The sequence below is a fragment of the Azolla caroliniana genome, unplaced genomic scaffold (assembly GCF_043228905.1).
Source record: "Azolla caroliniana isolate FFs.n. ecotype wild unplaced genomic scaffold, voAzoCaro1.0.p SCAF_205, whole genome shotgun sequence".
NCBI lineage: Eukaryota > Viridiplantae > Streptophyta > Polypodiopsida > Salviniales > Salviniaceae > Azolla > Azolla caroliniana.
The window spans coordinates 27,141-51,167 of NW_028230640.1; the positions used below are offsets into that span (position 1 = coordinate 27,141).

At 42.4% G+C, this 24,027-nt stretch overlaps 1 protein-coding gene across 1 annotated transcript; it reads right to left on the bottom strand.

The window, feature by feature from the left end:
• Positions 1–2,576: 2,576 nt before the first annotated feature.
• Positions 2,577–4,082, bottom strand: LOC147848829 (lectin-like). The gene is made up of 2 exons (XM_087338063.1): positions 3,381–4,082; positions 2,577–3,130 (listed from the first exon to the last, which is right to left on the bottom strand). Exons 1-2 carry the CDS (start codon positions 3,933–3,935, stop codon positions 2,813–2,815), a joined length of 873 nt encoding a protein of 290 aa, XP_087194189.1. The 5' UTR covers positions 3,936–4,082; the 3' UTR covers positions 2,577–2,812.
• Positions 4,083–24,027: the final 19,945 nt, after the last annotated feature.

Here is a 24,027-nt window from a genome sequence, read left to right on the forward strand (position 1 = left end):
TCAAACTCTTTCCACATAGATTTAGGGATGCTACCACCCCATATTTCCACCCCATAGAGAAGAATCGGTTTCACCAAAGTGTGGAAAAGATATTTCTTGAAGACCCAACACTTAATATCTCCAAGATTACATGTGTTCTCAAATGCATAGTATGCTCACTTACCCGCCTCTAAGCGGCGTGTAGCACCTTCATTCCATCTATGATTTGAAGGAACTTCAAGGCCAAGATATTTGAAGCTTTCCACACATTCAAGTGGCTCATTTTTGTACATAATGCATGGTTTATCTCTTTTTTGGCTCTTCACAAGCATAATCTTTGTTTTAGAGCTATTGACAGTTAATTTAGTATGCATGCAAAATTTTTCCAATCCCTTCATAAGCTTTTATGCATCTCCTAAAGTATTTGCAAAAAGCATTACATCATCTACATATAGCAAAAGCATAATCACAACATTCCCAATGGCAACTTCTTCAACACATGCTTTCTTTACAAACTTGGTAACCATTTCTTCCAATTGATCAATGCATAAACCAAATAGTATTGGTGAGAGTGGGCATCCTTGCTTAACACCAATAGTGCTTTTGAAATTTTTTGAAAGTTTATCTGTCATGCGCACACAACATATAACCTTCTCATAAATTCGGGAAATTGCAAGCATATATTCAGTTGGCACCTCAAGTTCTTCCATTAGGCTCCAAAGATGCTCATGAGGTACCATATCAAAAGCTTTCTTGAAGTCTACAAAGCAACAATATAAACCTTTACCTCTAAGACGACTTTCCTCCATTAATACTCAAAGGGTGACAAGATGATCAATGGTGCTATAGTGTTTTTGAAAGCCAACTTGTCCATAAGCTCTCTTACCATTTTTTTCAGCCCATACACTTATATTTATTATACATCCAAACAGTTTTGCCATTAATGAGCTAACCATGATGGTTTGATAGTTGTTTACATCTCCACCTTTATGTAAAGGTTTGATCTAATTTGTAGTCCAATCGTACCGCATACCATGTTACTAACACATACTTCAATGCTCATAAATGAGGATCTGACACTAACAACCTAAAATATTCCTATTACTAAGAATAGGAATATAGGCCCTAACGGCTTGTCGACTCCACGCTAATCCGACCTAGCCAATCGACCTAAGTCCGATTTGGTCCTTGGCTTCTTCAGTTGATCTGGGCCTATTCGATTGACGTTCGTTCAATCCGGCCCATGTTGAGCTTGTCTCTCAACATCGGTTTTCTAGGTCCCATAGCCCGTATACTCTACCTAAGGCCCTACCCCTAAATCTTACAAGTGTGTGGGCTGTGATAATCGGGATCGACGAGAAATAGATTAGGCAAAGAACGTGCACTCAATTTCATCGATAGTAGGAAATATGAATCCTTCTTTTCTTATATTTAAAAATGATATAAACATGTCTAGTTTTAGGATGTTGTTAAATGCAACACATTCCAGTATGGAAATATTCCTAAATTTTAGGAAGCATTACTAGACCTTGTAGTTAGCAATGCATGTTATCTATGTTGTGTAGTGGTGCCTTTTAGGGAACCAAGGAACATTGATAATGTGCCTTTTTTGTAGTAGTGTTGGCTTTGATCAAAACTTGTGGAATAACTACTTTCTCAAACATATTGATATTAGGAGAATGTTGTTTGGTTTTTTTTGGGTAGATGGAAGAGAATTGAGTGTACTTGTGAACCTTTCTCTTGTGATGTTTTTCGATGCCTCATCAGACTAGCAAACCGTATTTTCATTGTTAGCATTAGTATTAGTTGAAACAATTAAATCACTCGCAAGTTTGACAAGTACGGATGATCTTTGAGAGGACTATACATTAAGAAATGAGGTATGATCAAATCCATTGAATTAGTGATAACATAGAATGTTTAGAAGATGAAAACATTAAAATTGAAACTCAACATGCGCTATTAATATGAATTCAAAGTTTTTGGCATCTTCATGACTACCACTTGGTCATGTCATCATGCAAACATTAAACAACAAACATAACAAGGATATTGCTGACCATGATCGTTTGACATAGTTAGACCTATTTTATGATGACGTCGTGCTATTGCGAATATACCGTTGAAGTATACAACTTCACCATCTCATACTTTTGTTTGTTGTAGGGACACAAGGTTTGTTTGATGGCAGGTGGCTATTGTGGTTTTACACTAGGGGACAACGATAGAAATGGTACTTGCAACATGATTCACCAATAAAATCACACATTTTTAATGGTTCTCATTCCTTTGCTCTAGATAGATCAAGGAGGATGTCACGCAAGATATAAACATGAAACTAACTTTAGAATCGCAAAGTGGAGGAGGACAACACAACATTGGTTTGAAGGTAGAGGACAAAGAACCCATTAGTTAGCTACATGAAGTGTTTGTTATTTATTCGGAAGCACAGACGTTGCCAATCATGGCCAAGGTCATATTGTCGTCAATGAAGAACGAGCTGAAACCATGAGAAATCACTAGACTGGATGGAGACACACAGAGAGAGAGAGAGAGAGAGAGAGAGAGAGAGAGAGAGTTATAACGCAACTTTCTTATCATTAGGCATAAAACGTCAGAATGTTTGGAAAACATCGAGAAGAAGAAGGGGGATTAAGGTTTAGGTTTGGCAGGGAAAGGCCATTCCATTAAAGTGACTGCACAAGAAACGATATGGATAGATATATATGCATCTGCGTCTGCGTCTGTGTCTGGTGTGAGTGTGGGTGTGTGTGTGGGTGTGTGGGGGTGTGTGTGTGTGTGTGTGTGGAAGTGAGAGTGAGATAGTAGAGGCCTAGTAGGCAGGGGCATCGAATGCCCAGGAGTAGAGGACGGCGCCCTCCACCAAAGCCCCAGTAGAGGCGGAGATACCCACGTAAATGGGCTGGCCATGAGCGAAGATGGAGGAGAGGTCGTAAGTAGAAACGAGGAGGGGTGGGCGAGAGGTGGGGGTTTGGTAGCACGCACTATTACTCTGGCTACAGTTGTCCAGCCACACGCGGATCTCATGATTATGGGATGCATCATACTCAATCCACGCCCGGAATGTATCGCCACCATACAAGTAGTAGGGAGATTCGGAGTCTGATGTATCCACCGTCGCGATCGATGCCTGCACGCATCCCACCCCACCCCACCCCACAAAAAATGAATGAACAACATTAGGCATGTGCCACCGGATTTAAGCAAGTAAAGCGTCACTACTACTACTACTACTACTACTACTACTACTACTACTACTACTACTATGAAATCGCATCGCTCTGTCCATTTCTTCAACCGGAATAATTTAAAACCGCAACTCTAGTAGTGTGCATGTTGATGTTACTACTACTACTACTACTACTACTACTACTACTTACTACAGTGTTGATGTCGATGCCGATGTGGGAGGCGCTGGGATCGTAGCTATTCTTGAACGTGTCGAACTCCACGGCAAAGAAGCGTTCATTTGACGATGAAATGTAACGATTGTCTATGCCAAGGAATTCGCCCTCGCCGCCGGCTGGCACTGCTAAAGTGGGCGACATGAAGAAAGCCAATCCATCGGCAGCACCACCGAATGAAGCAGCGTGTTCCGTCACCAACTCAAACGTAAACTGCGTCCGGAAGCTAGCAGCCTTCCCGGACCATCCCACTAACAGGGGCTCCTTGTATACCACCCTCCCGATGAGATTGCGGAGGTTGTCCGCATTAATGCGCGTGTCGGGTGTGAGCCAGATGGAAGAGCATTCGGCGGATAGTGTCGCATTCTCCTGGAAGATAAAATCATCGGAATTGGCGAAAGAGAGGCTTTGGAAATGAATCCCCGGGGCTGCAGCATGAATGCTGGGCATGATGGAGGGGAGTACAACAAAGAGAGATGAGAAAACAAGTGCTGCCTGGCTCAAAAATAATGGACGCATCGAGATGGCCATTATTAACTAGGTAGGGCAATTTTAGTACAAGAGAGAAACAATGTAGCAGACTGACGAGCAGTAGCAGTAGCAGTAGTAGTAGTATAGTAGTAGTAGTGCTGGCTGCTGCTACTGAGTGTAAGTGACTGAGTGTGCTGCTACTGAGTGTAAGTGAGTGAGTGAGTGAGTGTGTGATTATACATATGTGTGTTTGTAAGCATTTATAACAATGAATTGCTGATTTCTTAATCGCAGCTTACTTTTTGCACGTCCATGAGAACGTGCACATTTCTTTATCTACTTAGTATTGCATGTATGTACATATGTATTTTATAATGGATGCCTTCCCGCCCTCGTTTGTGCTGTTAACTCCTGCCTCACTCAATGCATTCACTAATGGGGAACACAAAGGCTCATGCATGCTCTTTCTTTACACATTCATTGATCCTCCCAATCACCCGAGTGCACATTCCAATTACGGAAACGTTGCACTTTATCTCGTAGCTAGTAGTTTATTCCTGTTATGTCGCTCCAAAGTCATTGCGACTGATCCGATCGCTTACTATTTGTGGATTCCTAAATTCGTACACAATTTGATTTACTAGCTTGCTGAGATTGCTTAGTTGTTATGTGGATTCCTAAACACATAAATCTTTTAGAAAAGACTCTAGAATCACTTTTCATCATCTTCCATGATGTCATCCTGCGAGTTTGGAAAACCTTCATCTAAAGAGAAATTACAAATACATGATTGCCACTCTAGACATGGCTTTGTTGCGAATGTATATATAGCTACATGGAATCATGACGGATTTCCCATATGTCATTTGATGTATACTGAAAATTCCAATGTTTGATTGTTTGGACATGCAACACATTTTGTTGGGTATGTAGATTTCAATATTGCCAACCATGTGAAATTATTAGAACCAAATGCTTTTACTAATGTCACATTAGCAATCACGAGATGTTGGTTAGTCTACGAAACCAATGGTTGCCTATAGCAAAGAACATTTTATTAGGTTTGCATAGTATTGATCAATAATAACTTCTTCCAAAAAACAATGAGGTCACCCAATCTATTGTTCGGTAAGAGTTTCTAGTGTGGAAGGAAATGTGTCACCTTGGTGATTTGATCGTCCACTGTGAGAATGGTATCAAAAGCCTTGGAAATCAGGACTCACAAAAGCAAGCTAAAGTTGTATCAAAACCATATTGACAATGTTTAGGCATCGTAGATAACCAATACATCACAAGTATGAAGATAGTCCTGAAGATTGAGCCACCAATACTTTCATGCAACCAATATGGTTGTCTTATGGAGTGCAAAATGTCCATCCACGCATGCATCATGGTACTACTATAAGATTCAAAGAAAAAAAGCCATATAAAAAAGTAAACTTGTTAAGTCAAACTAATCATAACATTTTACGAGAATTCTTAGATTTTGAGTAGGAAACACATTCTAGAATAATATGATTGAACTAGTTTGGTGTGAGAACATTTTATCACATCGATCAAACTAAAACATGTAAGAAATTGCAACAAACAAACATTTTGTTGACTCCAGCCTCAAGCATTTTGGAGGAATATGAGGTGCATGTATTCATTACTGAATTAATTTTGGTGTGGAGAACCATCAAAGAGCCGATGTCACTATTTAGTAGCATCCATAATATTGGCTGAAATCTCGTTGTCACGGACTTAATAATTAAGTTTTGGAACTTCAAATTGTTGCAAATGGAAGGTCATTTGATGTAGTTGTGAGTCATTCGTGATTTGCAAAATTGCAAAACCAAAGGCAAAATTAAATGCATCAAACTCCATGATAAAGAGCTAAATTGAGTTTGCACCCACCAGAATGGGGATTTGTATCTACCAAATAACTTGAAAAGAATAATTCTTCTCTATAGCTCATGAGAGGGGACACATGATAATGGAGTACTCTTCGATGAAACGTGATAAAAACACTACCTTTTATACCGTAAATGTGGCATCAATCCGTGATAATTTGAATTTTTTTTGAATACATATCTCTAATCGATATATTTCCACCATATATCCTTGAAACTCCTCTAGACTAAGGTCAAAACTACAATATCTCTAATCAATGCATAAACGTCATGTAACCATCATCATATAACTTTACGAACATGGCCATCCTACTCTATATCACTTTTCATACAAATAAAAATTTCATCCACATAAACTATCATGACGATGTTGAGGAACTTTCGGAAAACATCATTTTCCATAACCAAAACTCCCCTCATAACCAAAACTCCCCTCCGTTATGTATGGAGGTTCCATATCATTGGTATTAGGTAACATGGTAAACCCTCCATTTCTAGATACCAAAAGTTGATATCAATCCCTATAAACAATTTACACATACACATACACATACACATAAATTCATGCATCAACATAAATATATACACATTCATCAACAAGCATACACATACACACATTGATGCAAATAGACTTATACAATTATACTCATAGATATATATGATATTTACCAATTACACAAGCACACACAGACACACTCACACATATACAAATATACATAATTATACATTGTTACATTCATGTCCACTACAACATTCATACGCATCGATATATACAATTACATAGTAAGCATACATTCATATAATCATACACACTAAAATCATTTTCATGTGTTGTAGGTAAATATGGAGTTGTACTTTGAGTAATTACCATCAACCATCCCAACTCTTCTATTCTTTGTAGAGAATTTCATGATGATGTTGGGCTATACAAAGGCAGATATAACATCATGCATGGCTCTCTTACGAAAACTCAAGTACGATAACCTTTATAAATGTGTTAGCCAATTACAACATTGTTAGAGTTATGATCTAAAGTAAGCATATGGTAAGGATAAAAGATAGATAGATAAAAAGGAGAGAGAGAAAGAAGGGTGCCAATCGAGGCTCAAGTCCGTCTCGATCCCTTTGCTCAGGGGTGGTCGGGTGGATCGACACCCTTCTTCTAAAGTGAAACCGATGCAAGCGATTATGCTATAGGTGTTGTCTTATATCAAGATGGTAAACCAATAGCATTCGAGAGTAAGAAACTTGATTATGCTCAATGTCGGTATACCGTTCAAGAAAAGGTGTTATTTGCAGTTATACATGCGCTCAAAACATGGCGCCATTATCTTTATGGAAATCGTTTTGTGGTAACTACGGACCACGAGTCCTTGAAATATTTTTGTGACCAACAAGACCTGAAAGGTCGTAAGGCACGATGGGCTGATCTCATCTAGGACTTTGATTTTTCCATACGATATCATAAAGGTTTCATGAACATTGTCGTTGATGCACTAAGTCGCAACCCTGAAGTTAACATGCTTAGCTTCACTAAAAAATCTTCAGATCTTTATGATCACCTTCGAGGAAAGTATCCCGATGATAGTTATTTTGCAACATACTGGGCAAGAGTTGAGTCTGGAACAGACACCACCACATCCTCGAAGGAATCCTTCCACATTGCTAACGGTCTACTCTACCATAATGGTTGTAGGGAATGAACAAAGCCATCAGTGCGGAAGAGATCACACAGTATGAATCTGTGAGGAAGAAATACCTGCGTATGAGAGAGGCAAGAACAAGATACGTACACAGAGAGAGAGAGAGAGAGAGAGGCACAAAGCATATATCTATATTCATAAAAAAGGGGCAACAGTTACAACAATGAACAACCAATATTTACAAAAGGTTACAAAGTCACTTTATATAGTGACTCACATAGGGCAACTGCCCTTTATGTTATTTACAGAAATAGCCTGAACATTAAGCAGAATATGTAGCACATAGTGGCTCTCTAAGAGAATAGTGTGAATACGTCCATTATACATTTGTATTCGACACTCCCCCGTAATGGGCGTATACATGGGTTATCTAAAAAATATAGGTATAGGCATAGGTTCTCAGACAGTTCGGTTTTGTTCGAATCGGCCTAATCCGTAGACAGAAGACCGAACTGGTCGGGTCGGAAAAGCTGAAGCCGATCGTCAGTGAACCGATGTCTGTTGTCCGAAACCATCCTGCGCTATGTCCAGCTTCAACCGGACTGATATGTTGTTACGCCCATCTGTTGCCGAAGAGACCGGAACCGGTCTGCCGAAAGACACTTGGTCATTCCGTCTGTGACATTGTCGGTTGTGGATATCTTCTCTAAACCGATTTTCCCGGAAATGACGTAGTCCCGAATGAAGTGATATCGAACTTCGATATGCTTGGAGGCGTTGTGATGAACCGGACTGTCCACATAGCCGGCGAAGTCTGAGTCGGTGTAACCGGCTATGCCTGAAGTTGAGTTCGGACCGAAAAGGATGCCGTGGTCTTTTGTGCCAACTAAATATCTGAACACATGCTTGACTGCGTTGTCGTGATGTGGCATGTCTAGTGCGAGAAAAAGTCAAAAATTCAGGATCCACACACATTTCACGAATACTTGTAAAAATGAAAATAAATAAACCTAGGTCACAATGGCATTGAGTGCATGTAGAGGGTTGCAAATAGGATTTGAACCTTGCACCTCTAAGATAAGAGGCAATTACCTTACCACTAAAGCTACTACTAAGTCCTTTAGATATTCTATATTTCTTTCTCATATTCAGTATTCCATAGGAAACAAACGTACAAAACCGTGTACACAAAACCACGGTTTTAAGCCCATGGTTTTCTGCATGTCACAAAGCAAAACTGTGTGCACAGAAACCATGGCTCCAAGCCCATGGTTTTGTGCATGGACAAACCTATAAAACCCCTAGTACGGCTTGTGTAAAGGGGGGGGGCTCAATATGATATGACCATCATCATAACCATCAATAATATAAGCTTCTATTTCTTCTTCTTCGCATCTATCTTGTAATTATTTATCTACTTCTCAAAGTGTACAATCTTCAATCTTCTCAAGTGTAATAGGTCTTCCTCCAATCTTACATTCACATCGTCCTCTTCTCAATACCTTGATGGACATCCTCCTTGGTCCAAGACCCCGGTGGTCCCGCTCAAGCGAAGCACACTCGCACGCACATCTTCGCGACATTTTTTGGTGAACCCGAGGTGAAGAGCGGTAGGGGAGGATGAAGCTGGACGAGGAATATCTAATGAAGGCAATGTCAAAGATGATGATGGAGTTGTCAAGAGAAGGGAAAACACAACATGCGGCCCAACAAGCCGTCTAAAGCATGATCAAGCGAGTCGGATTTTTCGATGGAGGCAAAGTCCAAAAATTTCTAAAGGCCTACAATGCCGAAATGGATTCAAGAGGAGTGGAGGAAGCGATGAGGCTGGAGTACTTTTGTCGAGTGGTGGCCGAACCGATCTTCGAAGAGATTAAAGAGATTCAAAAAACTCACGATTCGTGGGTGTCCTTCAAAGAAGCTTTACGAGAATCATATGGTTACGAAGAGCAAAAGGGACGAGGTCTGTATGAGTTTCACGAATGGGTGTCATCGAGAAAGACCCACCAGAGTGCTATGCATGCATTCGTTGAGTTTGAGTATCGCTTCGCTCAACTCTCGGACCGGGATCGAAGATTGGTGGGGGTGAATAAAGCTCTGATGTTTGTAAAGTCAATCGATCTGAATGAAAGGAAGGCCATTGGAATCCAACTAGAGGATGACAATGGTGAAAATGGCCTCACTGAGGATTGGGCCAAAGTGGAAAGGGTATGCCAGTGCGATCGGTCGGGATTGTGCATAAATCTGCTGATGACTCCTACGGCGTGAGAAATATCAGGCCGTGTCGCGACCATCGCGTACATTAGAGAGCCTACTGCCGGTGCATACGGTACCGACTTCATGTCTTCCCCCTCCAGACCGGATGTCAGACAGTCTCGCTGAGAAAGCCGAAGATGAACGGGGAGCGGGGTCGAAGCAGACTTGGCCGATCGCATGTTGAAGTGTTCCAAGACACGTCCGATGTAGTCGGTTTGAGACAGAAAAAGCTGTCTTTTGGCGCGATTCCAACTAATCTTCATTCCGAGTATGTGTCTTGCCAAACCGAGGTCCTTCATGGCAAACTTCAATCGCAGTTTCCGAACGAGTTCGGTGAGCTCTCCGGTATGCCGACCGGAGAGTAGCATGTCGTCCACGTAGATGATGAGGAAGACGGGAGAACCGTCTTGAGCTGTTTTGGTGAAGAGGCAGTGGTCCTCATCACTCTTGGAGAAGCCTACCGATTGGATGAAATCGTCGAACTTCTTGTACCACTGTCGGGGTGCCTGTTTCAGGCCGTAAAGACTCTTCCTGAGTCGGCAGACTAGATGTTCCTGACCGGTGGCCACAAAGCCTTTCGGCTGCTCCATGTAGATTTCCTCCTTTAGATCAACGTGGAGGAATGTCATTTTCACATCTACCTGAATCAGCTCCAAATTGTCGGCAACCACAACACCGAGCATGAAACGAAGGGTTATCATTTTCACCACTGGTGAAAAGATTTCGTCAAAGTCGACGCCATATTCTTGTCGAAATCCCTTCGCAACTAATCTGGCCTTGTACTTTGGGGTGGTCGAGTCGGACGTCTCCTTAGTCTATACACCCACTTGCAAGGAAGAGCACGTCGATTCTTCGGTAAATCGACCAGATCCCAAGTCTTGTTGGCGCAGATGGAGTGCATTTCCGACTCCATTGCCAGATGCCAGGTGGCTGAATCGGCAGCTGCCGATGCTTCTTCGTAGGACGTTGGTTCGCCGGCGTTGGTGAAGAAAATTCCGGGACAGTACCTCTCCGGAGGTTGCGACAGTCTCTCGGATCTTCGAGGTAAGACTGGACTGGTCGCACCGGGTGTTGATGTCGGATGGTCGGAAGCCGAGCCATTCGGCTGTGTCGAATCTGTGGATTCGGTGCGAGAGAAGTCGGTTACCCGTGAAACCGGTCTCATGTTGTGTGTTGGGCTGTCATGAAGGGTTGGCACTTCAGAAAATATTACCCTTCGGACTTCAATAGGCCTTTCGGCTGTCTTGTGCATAGTCGACTCGTTGAACACGACGTTCGAACTTCAGACGATTTGCCTGTGCTCGGGGTCCCAGAGTCGGTATCCGATCTCGCCTTCAGGTCCATACCCGAGGAAAACGCATTTCCTTGATCTCAGTTTGAGTTTTCGGCGGTCGTCTTTCGGTATGAAGGCGTATGCCTCGCAACCGAAAATCCTCAGCTTATCATAATACGGCTTTCTGCCGGTCCATAATTCCTGAGGTATCTTAAGTCCTAGAGGTCTACTTGGTGACATATTGATTATGTGTACTGCCGTGAGTAGAGCCTCTGCCCAGAAGCCATCCGACAGTCCGGAGTGTTGGAGCATGGATACAACGCGTTCTTGAATCGTTCGATTCATGTGTTCTGCGATTCCGTTCTGCTCCAGACTATATGGTGCCGTATATTCACGTTTAATGCCGCGTTCTCGGCAAAATTTGACGAATTCATCAAATTTGAACTCACCTCCATTGTCGGTTTAGAGACACTTCAATTTCCGACCGGTCTGGTTTTCGACCATTGCGAGCCAATCTGAAAAGATCGAGAACACCCGATCTTTGCTTCTGATGGGGTAAGCCCACATCTTCCGAGTCGAGTCGTCAATGAGACTGACGAAGTACGAGGCATCGCCGAGTGACTGATGTGGCATCGGGTCAAAGACGTCCAAGTGGACCAAATCGAGCGGGCTCGACTCTCTTGGTGCTGATGTCGGGTGTGATGCGGCTACCTGTTTGCCGTACTGGCAATGCTCGCAAAACTGATGGTCCGAGAAGGAGAGTTTCGGGATGTATCTGGCTTTGGATAGGTGCGTGATGTCGGCCTTGCTGAGGTGTCCAAGTCGTCCATGCCATAAGGATGACACAGGGATATCTACCAGAAATAAGTCACCCTCTTTGAGTGTGACATACAAAGGGTACAATGAGTGTACCTTTGGTCCTCTAGCAAGCAGGAGGTTCCCTCTGTGGAGTGTCCACCCTCCTGATGAGAAACCAGCACGGATGCCAGCTTCATCAAGTTGTCTGACTGAGATCAGGGGTCGTGAGAGCTCAGGAACGTGTCGGACGTTGTGTAGTACAAGTGTAGAGCCACCCGGAAGGTTGAGCTCTACGGTGCCGATTCCGATCATAGCACAGTGCTGCGAATTTCCGACTCGAACTGAGTCGGAGTGCCGGTCCGAATATTGCCGAAACTGTGATTGGTGAGGTGTCACGTGATACGACGCGCCCGAGTCCAGAAGCCATGTGCTCGATTCCTCAGTCGTAAGCAGAACTTCTGATTCGACTGGATTCTCTATGGACAATATGTTCGGGTCAGTCGTCAATATCTCGGCTGAAGAGCCGACATAGTTGACTTTCTCAGGCCGGTTACTCCTCTGATCAGCTCTCTGAGCTTTGTCTGTCTTTGACTTGAGTACCCGACAATCGGCCTTGATGTGTCCCGGTTTCTTGCAGTAGTTGCAGATTCGTGTTTCCCGGGACTTGCTGCTGCTTCGGTAATTTGTCGGCGGTCGGGAAGAACTTCTTCCCCGGTTGTTTGATCGGTCGGTCGAACCTTGTACAACATAGGCTTCTTCTGCCGAGTCTTTGGTGAAAGACTTTCTTCGAGCTGCTTCAGTCAGGATTGCACTTGTGACTTCGGAGTACTTGATGGCAGTCGTAGAAGCGTTGCACACAGTTGTAACGAAGGTTTCCCAAGAGGAGGGGAGACTGCTCATGAGTATCATTGCTCTGAGTTCATCCTTGATTGTCGTCCCCTGTGACGAGATTTGGGAGCTCAAACTTTCGTACTTGTTAAGGTGTGCCTGAACCGAATCAGAGTCTTTCATCCGCAAGTTGTAGAGGCACCGGATCAAATACATCTTCGTTGAGGCGACTTTCTTTTCGTAGGTTTCCGACAGCTTCTTCCAAAGTTCGAAGGCTGTCGTGCACAATTGCACTGTGAAGTACACTGACTCCGACAGGTGCATCCAAATCGTGGCGCGAACGATTCTGTCCAGCTTCTGCCACTCATTTGCCTTGTATATTTCTGGAGCAGTTTCATTCTCAATCGGATCGATCTGACCCTTGACTATAAGATAGTCCTGCATTTGCTCCTTCCAAAAATTGAAGTTCAAACCGTCGAACCTCCTTAGACTCATTTCCGATGAGCCGGATGTTGATGCCATCAGATTCGGTTTTGGTTGATGAAGCTCGGTTCGGAGTTGACTACGAACCTTTTTGGAGTGCAGCTGGTCAGCTCACCCGATATCGTTCTAGTCGGATTTGAACCCGAGTCGGTTCGGCTTCGGATATATGTATTGTTGAACTTGCTCGAATTGACTCCGGTAACTTGAGGGATAGAACCGACTGGTCTTCCCGAATGTTGCCGAGTCGGAGTGAGCCCGGTTCGCTTCCGAATATATATGCCAAATACCGATTATTGAAACTGATTGTCTGGACCGATTCTACTTCGGGTGACTGCAGCGACGAGAGAGACGGATCCAATTGATCCTCCCGAATGTCGATCAGCCGGATGAAGCACGAATTGGGGTTGTTGTCTTGAGACCGATCTGCACCGAGTGGTTACAACGGGCGGCGAGCAGCGTTCGATGACTTGTTCGGATGCCGTTTAACCGAGTGGAGCACGATCATGTCAATGTTGCACAAGGTGATTTCACCTTGAGTGGTTACGATCACAAGGAGCAGAGTACAGCCGGCTGGCTTACTCCAAGCGAAGATGATCTAACACGATGAGATGCAAGCCTCGTTTTTCTTCTTCTTCTCTCTTCTCTGTTTCTTCAAATACAAAGCAAAAAAAAAAAACAGAATGTTGTGATCCAAAGATTCGAATGGCGGCCGACAGCGGGATGAAGGACATCCAAGCTCTGATACCAAATGTAGGGAATGAACAAAGCCGTCAGTGCGGAAGAGATCACACAGTATGAATCTATGAGGAAGAAATACCTACGTATGAGAGAGGCAAGAACAAGATACGTACAGAGAGAGAGAGAGAGAGGCACAAAGCATATATCTATATTCATAAAAAAGGGGCAACAGTTACAACAATGAACAACCAACATTTACAAAAGGTTACAAAGTCACTTTATATAGTGACTCACATAGGGCAACTGCCCTTTATGTTATTTACAGAAATAGCCCGAACTTGGGCTCTCTAAGAGAATAGTGTGAATACGTCCATTATACATTTGTATTCGACAATGGTAAGGTTTGTGTTCCAGGTTTGCCTGAGGTCAAAAAGAGAATTATTTTTGAATGCCATGATGCACCCTCAACAAGGCACCATGGAATACATCATACACTCGTTCTCATCTCCACTCAATTCTATTAGCCTAAGATGCGTCCTGACATACATAGCTATGTGACTAAATGTCACCAATGCCAGGTTAACAAAGCCGAGCAACTTAAAGCCGTAGGACTTTTACATCCATTGGACATTCAAAATAATAAGTGGGAAAGTATATCCATGGATTTTATTGTTAGCCTTCCTCGCACCCCAAAAGGCCATGATGCCATCTGGGTTGTGGTTGATAGACTAACTCAAATGGCCAGATTTATTGCTACTAAAACCATGGTAACAACTCCTAAATTGGCTTACCAATTTGTTGACGAGTTATTTCGTTTTTATGGGTTACCGATGGATATCGTGAGTGATCGAGATCCAAAGTTTACTAGTGACTTCTAGATGCAAGTCTTTAAGAAGTTAGAAACTACATTGAGCATGAGCTCCACGGATCATCCTCAATCCGATGGACAGACAGAACAAGTAAATGAAATTACTGAGGACATGCTTCGAGCATAAGTTGGTGCAAAACCAACAAAGTGGGAATGTTATTTCCCAAATTTGGAGTTTGCTTATAACAGCTCCAAGCATACGTCGACAAGATATAGTCCTTTTATGTTGATGTATGGTTTTCAGCCACGAGCCCAATTGATGTTATTATACATCATGATGAGTTGTGAAGTACGCAAAGCTTTCTTTGGGATATGCAAGATATGTTGCATATTGCACGAGATAATATAAAAACAGCTGAAGATAGAGCGCATTTTTACGCCGATCATAATAGGCAACCTCGAGTATTCATCCTTGGACAGAAGGTATTTTTACATGTACCTCACAATTCCAAGACATTGTCTATGGGTAAGTGCGCTAAGTTAGCGCCACTGTTTTTGTTGTTCGGTCGACAATTGATACTTTGCCGACACAGTATAAGATGAACGTTCGTACCGAACGTCCTATCAAGAAGTTGTGGTTAAACAAATAGATACGAATTAGTTGTAAACTTATCAGTGACAATAGACACCGAGATCGTGACTTATGTAATATAGTTTAGACAGAATGAAATAGATAGCAAGAGCGATTCGTACACAGAGATTTCCTAACTAAACTTTATATTACTAATTACAATGATAGATCTTTTACAATGCCTTTGGTTCCTTTTATAGGTAACCCGAAGGTCTTTTCTCATCAAGAAATCCTACTGCCTATAATTATCAAGAATTGCAAAACTTCATAACTAACTATGTCCTATTCGGCTAACTGCTGAGTCATCAATCCGAACTATCGATACGACTCCGACTCCGACTTCGAACTTCCTTTTGACTCCGACACATCCATACTTGTCCGGGTAACACTTGGCACGTCCGTGGGCCAGTGCGATTCCCGAAGAATGACGGATTTTTCGAATTGTCGTACTACTCTTGTCCAAATACCATATACTCCTTTATGATACAGAGTGTCATTCAAAAGACAAAAATTATGACTCCGTACCGCCAACCTTTTTCTTTTGTCTGTTTATAGATGTTTGGGTGGTATCCCTGTTGTAAGAAAGATTGTCATCTCTGAGATCCAAGTATCCTCCCTTTCTTCATTTATCTCTTGTGCATTTACTGCTTCCACTCGAAAAAGCTGGGCATCCACAAAATCATCTTTGACACCTGTGCCTTCTTCTCCTGACTCCAGTCGGCTGAGATAATCAGCCACTACATGCTGTACTCCTGGCCGATGTAAAATGTCAAATTCAAATTCTTGGAGTAGAAGAGTCCATCTTGCTAACTTACCGGTTAATTCCTGTTTTGAGACCAAATAAAGAAGAGCCGAATGATCAACATGAAATGTAAACTTTTTTCCTAAAAGATAGTGTCGAAATTTATTGACAATATAGATCATTCCCAAAGCTTCCCTCTCAGTGCTAGAATAGTTTCTCTCCGATGTCGAGAGTTTCTGACTAGCATAGTATATTGGCCTGTACCAATTCGGTTCGGTCAATTGCGATGCGTCGACAAAAACATGCAATAGCTTATTCCAGTTAGGTGGTTGAACCACTGGAACTTTGGACAACATTTTCTTGAGACAATCATATGCATCCTGTTCCACGCTTTTCCACTGAAAAGGAACTTTGTGCACTGTTGTATGTAAGGGCATGGCAATATCCGCAAGATATCTTATCATTCTATTGTGCCATCTAATTTGACCTAAAAACCGACTAAGAGCTTTCGCATTTGTGGGTGCCGGTGCTTCCAGTATGGCTTTAACCTTGTAAGGGTCCACTGCAATTCCTTCTTGACTGACAATATGGCCTAATAATGTGCTACTAGTAACCCCGAATGTGCATTTTGCCGGATTTAAACTAAGTCGACCTGTCCGACATTTCTCCAAACACGTAAATGCTCAAAATGTTCATTTTTCTGACTATAAACCGCGAAATCATCCAAAAAGACTTGCATAAATGCAGGAATGTAATCCCCAAATATTTCCTGTATCACTCTTTGGAATGTCACTGGGGCGGTCTTCAAGCCAAACATCATTACTACCGCTACAAGCACTCCTCACTCTGTAACAAAAGTTGTCTTTTCTTAATCTTTCGGATTCATCCGAACCTGATTATAACCACTAAAACCATCTAGAAAACTATATACTTCATGGCCAGCTACCACATCCAATATACCATCCGTAAATGGTAATGGGAATGCATCCGTAACGGTAGCCGCATTTAGTTTTCGGTAGTCGACACATACTCGAATCTTGCCATTCTTTTTCAGAACAACTACGATTGGACTTAACCATGTTGATTTTTTCACCGGACGAATAAACCCTACTTTCAAAAGTTTAGCTATTTCTTCTTTTACTTTAATAGCATAATTAGGATTTAATCGGTACCTGCGTTGTTGAACTGGCTTTGCATCCCTATGCAGGTTGATTTGATGTTGACAGAAAGCTAGATCAAGGCCCTTCATATCTTCAAAAGACCATGCAAAGACATCCTTATATTGCTTTAATAATGCAGTGAACCTTTGTTTGTCAACTTCTATCATATCTTTAGCAATGAGTACTGTTTTCAACTCATTGTCCTTATCTTCTTCTGCCAAATTTATTTCCTCCAATGCTGAAGCTTGAACTCGTTGGGACACCTTCATCTCTCTGTTGGAAGCTTCTTGTTGAAGTCGTATTTCCTTCATTGCTTGCTCATCTATTGGCAATTCCTCATGGGAATCCACATATGGTGTTAAGGCTTGTAAAATATCCACTTTGAACAAAGGAATGATTTTCGGATTATCATCAAAATACTGATTTTCTTCAACCTCATCTAATCCTTCCATCATATTGACGGACTCAACATACACAGGCAAACATTGTTTGCTTGTCACAACCTTGTTTTGTGTAGACGCCGAAATTTTCGTTTTGCCTTTTCTAACTGTCAGTTGATTCTGATTCCAATTCTGCTTGATGTTAGCAATTTTTAACCATGGGCGATCTGATAGCAAAGGATATGCACCAGGAGCTTCCAAATGAAGTATTACTGCCGATATCAAAAAACTATGAGCACCCAACACCACCTCTAATTGTCGGAGTAAGCCAATTGGTCGTACCGTACTGGTATGTGCCATTCTTAGCCAAAATGGGCAAGCTTCCCATTTAGTAATACCCAACCTATCACAGATGGTTTTATTAATGACATTTACTCCTGAGCCACCATCGACAATCGTATTTTCGATTTCCTGACCATGAATTATTACTTTAATCGATGGATTTTGCTCATCCATGATTGAAGGATTGGTGCTTGGCTAACTATAGTGTACCGATACTTGTTCTGACCCTTTTTGGGCCATCAATGTCGCCACCTTTTCGGTAAATCTAGGAACCAACTTGAGTAATCTGGTTAGTGGTAGTGATACTTGGCAATCTGCCAAGATCTTCCAAGTTTCCTTTTGTTCTGGTACAACCATATCTCCTGGTAATTCGGTAGCTTGGTTAATTTCATTGTCTTGGAGCATCCGGTTTACATTATTTTGGTTTGCTTCCTCTAACCATTCCTTGGCTGCTTTACGGACTGCTTCCTGAATCTCCCACTCAGATTGTTTACTTTTGCTTCTAGTGGTTACTTGCTGTATTTCTGTTATAACCATATTAACCGCCGGTCCTTTTCCCTTAGCAGGACACTGATTAGCATAATGACCAGTTTGACGGCAAATATAGCAAGTAGGAACAAACGTTCCACTTCCCTCGCCTTGCACAAACTGACTAGTCCCATCATTTTGCAATGATAAACTGTTGACCATCATTCCCATTAGAATTCGGCGATTGTTGAAACTGTTGTGAGGCTTTCGGTTTGTAGAATCTTTTATTTTTATACCGGTTCTGCTTAACCCGTCCTCCATTTTGCGGTTGCTGATTCATATTCGGTACTGCTGAGAATTCTTGATTTTGTTGAAAATTATTTTGTTGAAAATCTTGATTGTGCTGAAAATTATTTTGTTGAAAAGCTGGATTCTGTTGAAAATTATTTTGCTGAAAGGCTTGATTTTGTTGAAAATTATGTTGTTGATTTTGTGGAAAACTATTCTGTTGGTACCCATTATTGAACGAATTCTGATTATTTTGGTACCCGTTTTCGTACCACAATAATCAGAAAACGGGTTACCTATAAAATTTGTCTGACCAGAGCCGTCGTCTTATTGAGCAAGTTATACTCACATTGCTCGACCGAATGAAGTTTAGAATGACATATTGTGCAATGCATTCGTAGACTACATTCAATCGTCGAATGACCAGTATTTAAACAAGTAGTACACTGAACCACTTCCCAAAATTGTAACTCCTCCATCGTTGGAAGTGTACGATTTAGTGCTGACATATCCATATTCCGTACATTTATCGGCGGTCGGCCCATAGTGATTGCCTTATCAATCACTTGCTCGATATTCTGATTCCGCAAATCGAACACCTTAAGTGTTGTTCGTAATGGTTCACTAATTGCTTCAAGGAATACATCCTTCAATTCATTGCCCGGAATCGGCCTGGAAATTTGAAGTTGTAAATTCTTAAAATGGATCACGATTTGAGACTCTGTTTCATGTTGCTTCTGATACAACGCATAAAATTGTGCTATCAAAACCTTTTGAGGTATCTGACGATGAAATAACTACAGAAATTTGGTGGTCAAGTGTTTGAATGCTTCGAACCCACAGAGACCATTTTGCGCAAACCAATTAGCGGAATAACCATCCAATGACAAAACAAACTTAGCAATCTTAGACTTATCTTCGGCTGCCGCCGACAGTCTCTAAGCTCCATGGTTAATCTCCCATGTTGTTAGGAAATCCCTCACATGCGCCTCTACATCAGTTCCCTCACAGAACTTAGAATACGGATAAGGCATATTATCCTCACTCCAGATATCGTAAAATGATTCCTCTTTCGGCTGATTTTCGTCCGAAGACTGGCTATCAGTTAAATCAGGAAGTACAAACCACATTCTACTTGTTTCCGGCTGAAATTCCTCAGTCGATTCTATCTCTAGTGCCTTCGTAACAGAACGTGTATGAGGACGTTTACAACCGACTGGCGTATCCGGATCAGACAACATCCATTCGTCTTGTTCTCTGCTATGTGCAGATGTAACCGGGCGTGCCAAATTATACTGTGTTGTTTGGTCGACAATTGATACTTTGCCGACACAGTATAAGACGAACGTTCGTACCGAACATCCTATCAAGAAGTTGTGGTTAAACGAATAGATACGAATTAGTTGTAAACATATCAGTGACAACAGACACCGAGATCGTGACTTATGTAATATAGTTTAGATAGAATGAAATAGATAGCAAGAGTGGTTCGTACACAGAGATTTCTTAACTAAACTTTATATTACTAATTACAACAATAAATCTTTTACAGTGCCTTTGGTTCCTTTTATAGGTAACCCAAAGGTCTTTTCTCATCAAGAAATCCTACTGCCTATAATTATCAAGAATTACAAAACTTCGTAACTAACTATGTCCTATTTGGCTAACTGTTGAGTCATCGATCCGAACTGTGGATCCGACTCCGACTCCGACTCCGACGCATCCATACTTGTCCGGGTAACAGTTTTGTGGACCTTGTCAAGTCCTCAAATGCATTGGTTCATCAACCTATCGTCTCGCTCTTCCCGAGGCATTGAAATCCATCTAGTTTTTCATGTAAGTCGTTTAAAAGAACTTCTAGGTTTTGGCAACAATACAATTACAATTGAAACTCTGGCTACTTCTGAAGAATTATCTTCTAAACCACATGTACCAGAAAGAATTCTCGATGTTAAAACAAAAAATCTGCGTACTAAAATAATCCGAGAATTTAAAATTAAATGGATGGATAAATCTATCAAAGATGCCACATGGGAACGCGAAAATACTCTTAGAACTAACTTCCCTAACTTTCCATTGCAAGAGTGCAATGTTTTAAAGAGGGGGAGTATGTTACAGGCATGACAATATAATATCCCATGCTTAGAATTTACCGTATTATTCTATACACGTGGAAAAGTGTGAGGGTTAAATGAGAGTGTAAAGAAGGGGATGATTACTTTTAATCCTCGGGATTGAGACAACCCATTAGGCCAAGTGTGAACTTGACAGGAACTACACACTCCCTATGCGCAACGCTCGACCACAACCGAGCTTAGAATCAAACACAGAAAACGGGAAATAAAGGCGCGACACAAAGGAGAGAAGAGAACATAGGATGTTAACGTTGTCGTGCCTTTCGGCTCCGGATCGTTGCGTGAGTCGGGTGGGAACCGCCGAGGTTTTGGACTAGGAGGAAGAAAAATACAAATAAGGCTAGTAAAGAATAGGTATAAAGAGTTATAAGATAAGAATCTTGTGAATCCCACGAGTTTAGTATATTTAGTCAATATTTAGGTAGTAAGAGAGAATTATTTTAGCAAATTCGTGAATCCCACGAATATTTTAGATTGATTGATCATTATAGGAAAAAAAAATCAACAAAAACTACAATATGCTCCCCATTCTTATATAGTGATGGGAGAGACTAAGCATAGCTACATGCTTTTTTCTAATATGTTCATGCACACTAAATGTGCATGTGATGCTTTTCTAATCCTTGCTTTTATTTGCTAAATATAGTGCTCAAGCACACTAGATGTGCATGATTCACTTTTTAGTTGCTTGCGTTTTTCTGTAAAATATTCACGCACTCTAAAAATGCATGATTTACCTTTTAATAAAGGTAGGCGCAAATAAAGCACTTATAGTTATTAAATCTATTTGTAGAACATTGAAGATAAGGTAGCATAATGGTAAAGTTGAGGTTTGGCTACGTGGAGGTATAGGGTTCGAATCTTGCCTTATGCGTGTGATAAATATTTTGATATATTATTTATTTATTTATATGTATCTAAAATCGGATATATTATTTTATGGTTTTCACGTAGTGTGTGGAATACACTACGACACTCGCCCCCTCCGAACCCGCACATCCTCCGGTATGTGCCGAAGTTCTCGATTCCTCATATCCGTCTTCACCCAAGCTTCCTCCGATTCTCCCCTAATGTCGACTATGAGTTGTAATTCACTTTCTTCGCTTCCCGCATCACCGTGGTCTTCGTTCGATTGCTCCTCGTTGTCGGCCTTGGCTTGGATCACATAGGGTTTGTCGTCGGTCCGCTTCTTGAAAATCTTCACCCGCTTCCCGGCTATAGGCACTCGTAGTATTGTTCCATCCAACTCGGACAGTCGGTACGTTCCGTTGTCGAAGACTTTCCGAACCTCGTATGGCCCGAACCACCTTTTCGCGAATTTCCGCATCGTTGTATGTTGATGGTCCAAACTACTGTCATAGACGATCACCCAATCTCCTTCTTCAATCCTCCTCGGTCGTAGTTGGTGCTTTGTGTCGAACCGGCTTTTGTTCCGGAACCGTGCTTCTTGTTGTCGGCGTATTGCTTCCGCTATGTTTGCCAGTCTTCCTTCTAGTTGTCGTATCCGGACCGCTAGTAGTTCTTCCCGCCTCATCTCTTTCTTCCACGGTAGCACTGTCCATGTTGCGATCGCGGTTTCCGTCGGCATTACCGGTGCTTGTCCAGTCATGAGTTCTGCCGGCATGTAACCGGTTACGGAGCTATGCGTCGTCCGATCCGCCCATAGTGCATACGGAAGCATCTGCGGCTAGTCCTTCACCTTTCCATCGCATGCCTTCGCAAGTGCTTTCACGATCGGACTATGTCCTCGTTCGATTTTCCCGTTGGCCTCCGGATTGTATGCTATTGTCAGCGATAACCGAACTCCGTGTTTGGCGAAGAATCCCCTAGCTTTGTCCGAGTCGAGTTCTCCCCGGTCCGCAATCACTTGCCCTACGCACCCGTACCTGCAAAATACTTCCTCCAAAAGAAATTGGCATACCGCGGAACACGTTTTCCTCTGAAGTGCTCGACCTTCTACTTGACTCGTGAGATCTTCCCGAGCTAATACCAAGTATTTCTTTTGTCCAATCCCGGTAGGCATGGCCATCATGTCGACCATCCACTTGAAGTTGATTGTCGGTGAGAATGTCGGATGTAACTCATCTCGATGTCGAACCCCGGAGTAGACTTTGACATTTCTCGCAGCTTTCCGTGAACTCCGCGACATCTTTGTACATTTTCTTCCACCAATATTTTTGCTTGATCTTCACAAATGTTGCCCATGTTCCTCGGTGTCCAGCCCAATCAGATTCGTGAAACTCGGACATTATCCGGTTTCGTTACTCTTTTGTCCCGACTACTCGAAGTGGTATACCATCCGGTCTTCTCGGCGCCCTCCATATTAATCCGTTTTCCAAGAAGAACTTTTGGACTTGCCTCTTCTTCCTTCGGATCTCGGCTCTTCTTCCTTTATCGTTTGTTGAGTCCTCGGCCTCTTGTAACATCTTTCCGATCATCAAACTTTCTCCCTCGTATTCTTCTTCCCGGAATTCTCGGATTACGTTCACTCGGCATATGTGCTCCGACGCGAAGTAGTCTTCGGAAACTTCTTCATTATCCGATTTGGTTATGTCGTCTCCGAACCGAGCCCTTGATAACATATCCGCTACCGCGTTGTCCTTCCCCGAGATGTGTCGAACCTCCGGATTAAGTGACTTGACATATGCAACCCACCTTAGCATAGCTACATCCGGTATCGTACAACACCGCATCATCCCGAGTATCGGAAGACAATCCGTCTCGATCACCACTTCGGCTCCGATCAAATAATCCCGATCCGATTTTATCGCCGACACGACTCCCCATAGTTCTCTTTTGACTTGTGCATATCCACGTTGCCTTTCGTTGAGAACCTTTGCTCCGAATCAGATCGGATACCGCGTACCATCCGAGTCGGCTTGATTGATGACCCACCCGATACCGGTTGGACTTGTATCAACCGTTACTATGATCGGTCGGTCATAGCTCGGCTTCTTAAGTGCTTCCGCCCTCCGAAGTGTCTACTTCAATTTCTTCATGGCTTTGGTGTGTTCCGGTTTCCATTCGAATTTCTTACCTTTCCGCAACAAGTGGTAGAGTAGGTCCGCTATATGTGCATAGTGTGGAATCCATATGTGATAGAATGCACATGCACCGAGAAACCTTCGGACTTCGGATGTTGACTCACATATTTCCTCCATAGCTTGAATTGCATCGATCTTTGTTGGTGACGGTCTTCGGCCGTAGGGCCCACATAGATGTCCGACCACCAATATTTCTTCTTGCCCGAATGCCGATTTCTTCCCGGAAAGTGTTAGGTGCACATCTTCTAGCTTTCGCAACACTTTCTCGCAATCATGAATATGGTCGACCACGAACTTTCGGCA

Bases quoted from the DNA above. Each gene is read 5' to 3' on its own strand.
- LOC147848829 (XM_087338063.1), bottom strand. From the start codon at position 3,935: ATGGCCATCTCGATGCGTCCATTATTTTTGAGCCAGGCAGCACTTGTT. The intron at 3,131-3,380 runs GTAAGTAGTAGT...GGATGCGTGCAG, and splicing joins GCATCGACATCAACACTGTA to GCATCGATCGCGACGGTGGA.